This window comes from Trypanosoma cruzi, genomic scaffold (assembly GCF_000209065.1).
Source record: "Trypanosoma cruzi strain CL Brener 1047053517137 genomic scaffold, whole genome shotgun sequence".
In the NCBI taxonomy this organism is placed as follows: domain Eukaryota; phylum Euglenozoa; class Kinetoplastea; order Trypanosomatida; family Trypanosomatidae; genus Trypanosoma; species Trypanosoma cruzi.
Genome location: NW_001849456.1, coordinates 62,843 through 69,584, shown reverse-complemented (window position 1 = coordinate 69,584; position 6,742 = coordinate 62,843). Strand labels below are relative to the sequence as shown.

The 6,742-nt window shown below is 53.7% G+C and overlaps 1 protein-coding gene and 2 pseudogenes across 1 annotated transcript, besides 1 other annotated feature; all 3 read right to left on the bottom strand.

Moving 5' to 3' along the window:
* Window positions 1-6,742: a sequence feature (areas not merged during assembly with more than two copies in the genome that could not be assigned to a particular haplotype).
* On the bottom strand, window positions 293-616 carry Tc00.1047053506653.50 (annotated as a pseudogene).
* On the bottom strand, window positions 1,943-4,168 carry Tc00.1047053506653.40 (annotated as a pseudogene).
* Window positions 5,940-6,742, bottom strand: Tc00.1047053506653.10 (trans-sialidase, putative; the record flags this gene model as incomplete). Its single annotated transcript, XM_799726.1, has 1 exon — window positions 5,940-6,742. A coding segment is annotated over one exon (803 nt), but the record flags the coding sequence as incomplete, so codon positions are not given.

Sequence of the window (6,742 nt, the reverse complement as noted above, 5' to 3'; positions counted from 1 at the left end):
CACGGCCAGTCATCATCATCGCCATCACTCCTGTCACTTGCGTGCAGCCTTCAGCACAAACTAACTCCCCGTCAACAAAGAGGAAGCAAAAGGTGAGAGACAAGTCACACAGCCACGCACCGTCCCATCCAGCGATGAGAGTCACGCACAACAACAATTAGGTGGACGCCGCTCAACAACAATCAAAACAATAATCAAAAGAAGTGCTCCTCGCCCTTGTCCCGTTCCTCACACCCCCACAGTTACTATTACCGTTATTCTCTCTACTCCGTCCCTCACCAGCACGCCACGCTCACTTGAGCACACGCCCCTCCAGCACAGGCCTCGGGATCGTCGGGCCCTCCCAGCACAGGTAGTCCGTGATGCGCTCCCGCTGCGCCGCGACGTCTTCCAGTTCCTCCCTCAGTCAAACAGCTCCGTGTCCTCCACGTCCCTCACAATCGCCGGCATGCCCCGGCCGCACAACACCCACAGCGCCACAATGTCGTGCCGCCTCTCCTCCCCAATGATGAGTGCAACGCCGAACGCGTACTGGCGCACGTGCTCCATGCGCTGGAACCACCCGCGGATCAGGTTGGCCGTCATGAACTGCATCTTGTTGTCCTCGTTGTGCTTGGAGCAGACCCTCCCATCCTCTCGATCCACGGCCTGGGTGCTGCGAGAGGCTGCCGAAAAATGCCACTTTTGTGGAAGATCCAAATGTGCGGAAACAACGGCCACCCTCACTCCCTCACACCTCCGCTCCCTCCACTCGCCCGCACACAAGGGCGGTGTCATGGGGAAGAGAAGCCCGCCGCACAGCGCATGCACAAGGGCACAAACAAAAGCAATGCCATCCACGTCGCACCGCAAGATAGAGCCATGCGCCCAGCACACACACGGCCGCAACGAAAGGGACGGGCGGATCCAAGTCCACGCTGCAGTCCTTTACTTCCCTCCGCACCCACGGATTGGCAGAACGACTCACAGTGAAGCACTGCACACACCATCCGCTTCCCTCCGAGCGCACTCAGCAGGCCAGCGCCCAGTCACCCTCGTGCCATCGCAAAGGGGAGCACAAACAATCGTCGTCGCGGACCATCGGTGCCACTAGCAGGAAAGAAGAAGTGGGGGCATGTCAACAGCACGGCCAGCAGAGGGACACTCAACGGGACACGGAGACACACAGCGACAGTGGATACGGTAACAATGGAGGCACGCTGCGGTGAGTTACCAAATAAAAGGAAAAAGTGAGAGTCCGGCATGACCCTCAAAAGAAATAATTAGGGAAATTTAATTCGGCAGAAATTTTATTTCATGTGCCATGCAACGCAATAGAAACGACCTTGTGTTTCTGTATATAAATATTGCCTGCGCAACAAAAATTAAAGAAAAGTGTTCGTACTGTTCCACCAGCCCACACAACATTCCTCACATTTCATGCGGCATCCGGCCTGTTCCTCCGCTCCTCCTTTCGGGCAGTCCGTGGGACGCACAGCAATGAGGCCGGCACCGTGTGTGGGCAAAAAAAAAGGCAAACAAGAGGGGGAAACAAATCGCTCATCACGGTATTTATCAACCGAACACCGCGTAAAGAAAAAAACAACAGTACTGATTATAACAGATAAACTGCATTAAAGGTAACATTGAAAAGTAAAAACATTGAAAGAATCAACAAACAGTAAAACGTTAAAAAATAAATAAAAAAGGTGGCATAAAAAAGGGCGAGAAATGCGGCACGTATTCTCCGTGAGGAGTCGCAAATCCACACTCTGTGGCTCAGAAGACTGCCGCCCCCCAAACACAATCCCAGAAGCAGCAACACACAAGACACACACACACGCACGGCATTGTTACCGCTCAAATCACGCAGTATCAATTTCACGTCGTTGGGAGAGGGCGAGGCGGTCGTCGGGACTCACGCCGCTCCAGACCCTGCGAGCTGACTATTTGTAATAGGGATTCATGTCCAGTGGCATTGCGTTGTGCCCATTCATTTCTCTTCGGTAATATCCCCAGCAACGTGCTCTCTGACGCTGTCAACTACTCGAACCCTCTCAGATGGTGTCGGAGCCGCTTCCCTCGTCGGAACGGGGACCCTGTCCTTGAGTGCACGCATCGCAGTGAAATTCAGTAGGCGGTTGTACAGAAAAACGTTCTTCACCGTCACATGAGATTAGTGCCCACCGCACGCCCCAAAGCAAAACCTCAGGACCTCAGGTGGCCTCTCGCCCGTTAACGGCACCTCTTCCTTCCCCAGCGACTCGCCATCAACGTCCACAGAGGCCTTGTTGCCTTGCAGCATGAGTGCCACTCGGTATTCTTTCCTCGGCTCCCAAGTGCTGCTCCGTGTTGTTGTCTTGCCTTCGAACGTCGTCTCCCACTTCTTCTTGTGGCTGTACGACAGTCCCATGGTATGACTGGACTCAGTGTTCGCCAGCACCGCAGTCAGTAGAGGAGTGCTCCCGCTCGGAGCCTCTTCGATGTTCACCGACGCTACAAGTGTGAAGTAGTGGCTCAAAGATACATGACGCACTTTATCACCCCGAGTGTTCACAGGCCATATTGCCCTGGACTCAAGTCCCGTCACTTGTAACCCATCGTTGTCCTTCGCTGCATTCGTCACCGTTGCATTCAGGCAAAGGTACTCGTCGTTCCACCTGTCATCACTGGCCGCACCGGACAAAACTGCCACCAGCCACGCCGTGGGTATAGAGAAGCTGGAGAAGAAAATGCCCTTTTGCGTCCAAGTACTGAGGACGGACCTGACCGCACTCTGTTCCTCCGTCAGGCCGCAAAGTGAGATGACACGGCATTCACCGTTGCCCCTCCCTTGTAAAAGATGCAAACTTCCATCCGAGTACAGCAGGTTGCCGGCGAGCGTCCAATTCGCAGCATTCTCCACGACAACCGGTCCAAGAGAAAAAGTGCGGTTGTTGTCCGTGACCCAAAGGCAGAGCGCAGTGGCCCTTTTCTCCCCTGAGGTGTGCCCTCTCTGAGTGTACAGCATGACCTTCCTTCCCTCAATGGTCGCGGTGATGAGGGCATCCACACGCAGGCTTTCCTTCTGAGGGACTCCTGATCGGGCGTTGACCCACACACCTTAGAGTGCCCCGATGGCCTCCGTCCACTTTGTCCCCATGTCACGCGACTCGTACACCCTCTGGCCATTCTCGCAGTCAACAATCATGAGAAGTGATCCCTCCCATCCTGTGACGCAGGGGTTAAGGCATTTCGCAGGGGAAATGTCTTCAGAGAGCGCCCAGATACTGCCGTTGTCCGTCGAATGCACGATCATGGAGTAAACGTCTTCCGATTCATTCACCGCCATCAGAGAAAACACAAGCGTGCCATCCTCCATCACAACACCTGCGCCACCGGAAGCAATGAACTCCGTCCATTCACCTTGTGAGAAGCAGAAGAGATCAGTTTCGAGAGTGGTTTGGGGTCGCCCCATTCGATCCGTCCACTCTGCTTTCCACCCGTGGGATTCGTGACATCACCCACAACCAGTTTCAGCTCCAAGCCGCCCTCTCTCCAGCACCCACCTTCGTAGGACACATCAGAGCCTCCGGTAAGAAGAAACACTCTGTTGCCCTTCGTGATTGTTGTGGGGCGGAGCACAGCACCCAAACTCTCCTCTCCCTCCGCTGCACCAAGCACAGTGTGTGCCCTCCATGTATCTTTTATTGACCCCACCAACAACAGTGGACCAATTCCACGCAGAGTCGATGTACCCCGCAACAGCATCAGAAGAAAAGGACATAATTAATTGACCACATTGATATTCGGCATAAATGTATCCTTCAAAAAAAAACAGCAATTACTCCACCAGCACTGACGAGAGAGGGTGCAACAAATGAATCCCTCGTCGTAACTGGAACAATCCCATCCTTCGGCTGCACCAGCGTCGTCTGCGCCACAAATAGATCGACTCCCCGCGGCAACTCAACATTTATTAAACCACTCATCGCATCATCAATGGGATTCCCCTTCGGCTCGGTGACAGGCGTGGGCCTTCTTTCGGATGGTGTCGGAGCCACATTGATATTTTAAGCGTAAGCAAACTCAAGCTTCGTCTCGGACGTGTTGGTCGCCGTGTTGGATGCGGGACTCCGATCGACGGTGTTCGGTCCGTCAGCCGCCGCAGACTGTCGCCAATCCTCGTTTTGACGTGACGGCTCAGCATTAACTTGCGGCGCAGTTGTCCCACCAGATTTTGTGTCATCCTTCCCTTCACGGGGTGGCGGCAACTGACAGATGACCGTCCGGTCAGCATCGCTGCTCCGTGCAGGCGGATGGATGGTTCCATCGGGAGAAAATTGACGCCACCACAATTCATAAGGGCCGGCGTATTTATGTGTCGTCACATTCATCGTGAAGGCAACGGTGGCCCCTTCCTCTTTCGTTGCACAGCTGGCAGCACAGTTGCTACATGTGTGCACCGCATTGGCCACATGGCACACAGCACCCAGCTCACCATTCCTGCCATGCATGTGCGCACCAAAGCCACTGAAAGTATAATTCTCATACTGAGCCTCAGCACTGGCAGCAGAACACTTCTTCCACGCACACACACACACACACGATAGCTCAGGCTGCCGTCACTCGGAGCACACGACACATCCACCGGCACAACCACCGCATCCGCAGGAAAGGAGACTCGGGCTGCGCACTCCCTCTCCCTCCTCCCTCCTCCCTTCTCCTCATGGCAACGGAGGAAGACAACAGCCGCCACACGCAACTGCCAGCATGCACTACAAAAGAAGCATTCAAATCCACTGCAATGTGCATCTTGTGTGTGTGTCTGCAGAAACACAAAGAAAAAAAAAGTAGAAAAAAGAGAGCAGAGTATGTGGAGAGACGCAAAAAAATGTACAGCGGAGGTGCGTGGCGGAAGCAACAAGAAGAAGACCGCTCAAACTCACGACTGCACTGCAGTCCAGGCAGTGGCAATTCACACAAGATTTGTTTTAAAAAAAAACACGTTTCCCTTCGTCTTATACAAACCCCATCACACAAAATAATTATAAATAAAAGAAATCATCCATTACTGTTCCACACAAATTTAAAAAAGCTGCCGGCTGCCTTGTGGCCACACCAAACTGTCTGCATATATTTTGCCCAAAAAAAAATTAAAAACGTATTTAAATGTCTTTCAACCGTCTGACCCTCTGTGTGTCCGCACGTCGTTTATACTTCATGGGGTCATCTGCGTGTTGCTGCTCCCCTCAGCCCTCTCATCGGCGTGTGAGTGCGGCCTGCAGAGCTCAGTCACTCGTGTGTGTGGGGACTGAGAGAAGCACGCAGAAATGACGGCGGTCGCGTCACTCCATCGGGAGAGTGAGCGAAGCAAAAGAAAAAAAAATCGGGGAAAAGAAATGCTCACAAGACCGACACCGAAAGAAATGCCGGCGCGAGAAATGCACGCGCAAAGCAAAAGGTCTTAAGAACACGGCGGCAGGGTGTGGCTGTGTGTGTGGCGCTGCGGGTGTCTGCCCGCCCTGGCCGCAAAGAAAACAAAACAAGAGGGAAAGAAATGTGTGCTCCGCCCCACAGGCCCTCGTCGCACGCCCACACGTCACGGCTCCCTCAGCGCGCCGTTCGTCACGGCCCCTCCTCATGCGTGCAGCAGGCGAGGCGCACAGGCCCGTCGTCATGAGCGTGTCGGTGGGTGTGCGAGCGGAGCAGTTGGGCGGGAAACACACGGCACCCCTCACAGGAAGAGTGCAGAAGAAACAATTAAAAGAGGGAAGAGTAGAAAAAGAACGTCCATATTGATTGTCCCAAAAAGCAAAAAAGAGGGGATGAGAGATGAGAGACTAGAAAAAAACACGCACAAAAAAGTAAAAAAAAAAAAACATGAAAATTTTCCTTTACGGGGATTAATCCACTACCAGGGGTGTGTGCGTCGGTGGTGGGGAAGGGATGAGGTGTTCCACGCAGAGGCCACACACTCCTCAAGAAGCGGCAATCCCCCACAATCCAAGCAGAAGGAGCAGCGGCAGCAGTCCGCCTCCGCAAACAGTGCTGCCACCATGTGCCCCGCCGTCACGAGCGGTACCTTCACCCGTTGCTCCTGCCGCCACTCTTTTCAGGCCTGTCAGCTTTGGAATAGAAATTTTGTTTGCGTTGAGGACGCGGATCTCATTGTCATCCAACGGGCGGTTGTACAGCAGGACATTCGTCGCGGTCACAGGCACGTCTTCTTTGCTCCCTGCGCTGCCTCCATCCCCTCCAATGTAGAAGTGGGAGATTCCTTTCGAATCCGTGTTTTTCAATTCACATGACGCATCTCCCACACGCTGACCATCGACGTACGCGGAGCCCTGTTTTCCGTTCCGTAGCACAATGGCCACTTGGTGTGTTGTCTCTGGCTCCCAATTACTGCGGAGTTCCTTGGTCGTTTTGCCACCGCACAGCACCTGCCACTTCCCCTCTTTGTCGTACGACAACTCCATAAGTTTTTTTTCTCCTCCACCCTCCAGACGCACACCCATCAATGGAATGGGGTTATCTCCCCTCGGCAGATTGTGGATGGACACCGTCGCCACAAGAGTGAAGTTGTAGTTCGCAAAGTAGTACGGCACGGTCTGCCCCTGACTGCCAACAGGCCACTCCACCCACGCTCCCCGGAAAGTCACGCCCTTCTCCGTGCTGGTCACTTTTTTTTCCGTTCCTTTCTTTACTGTGGCATTCACCCACGAGGTACTGGTCCATCCATGTATTCCAAAAAAATTTGCCGGACAAAAAGCCAACCAGC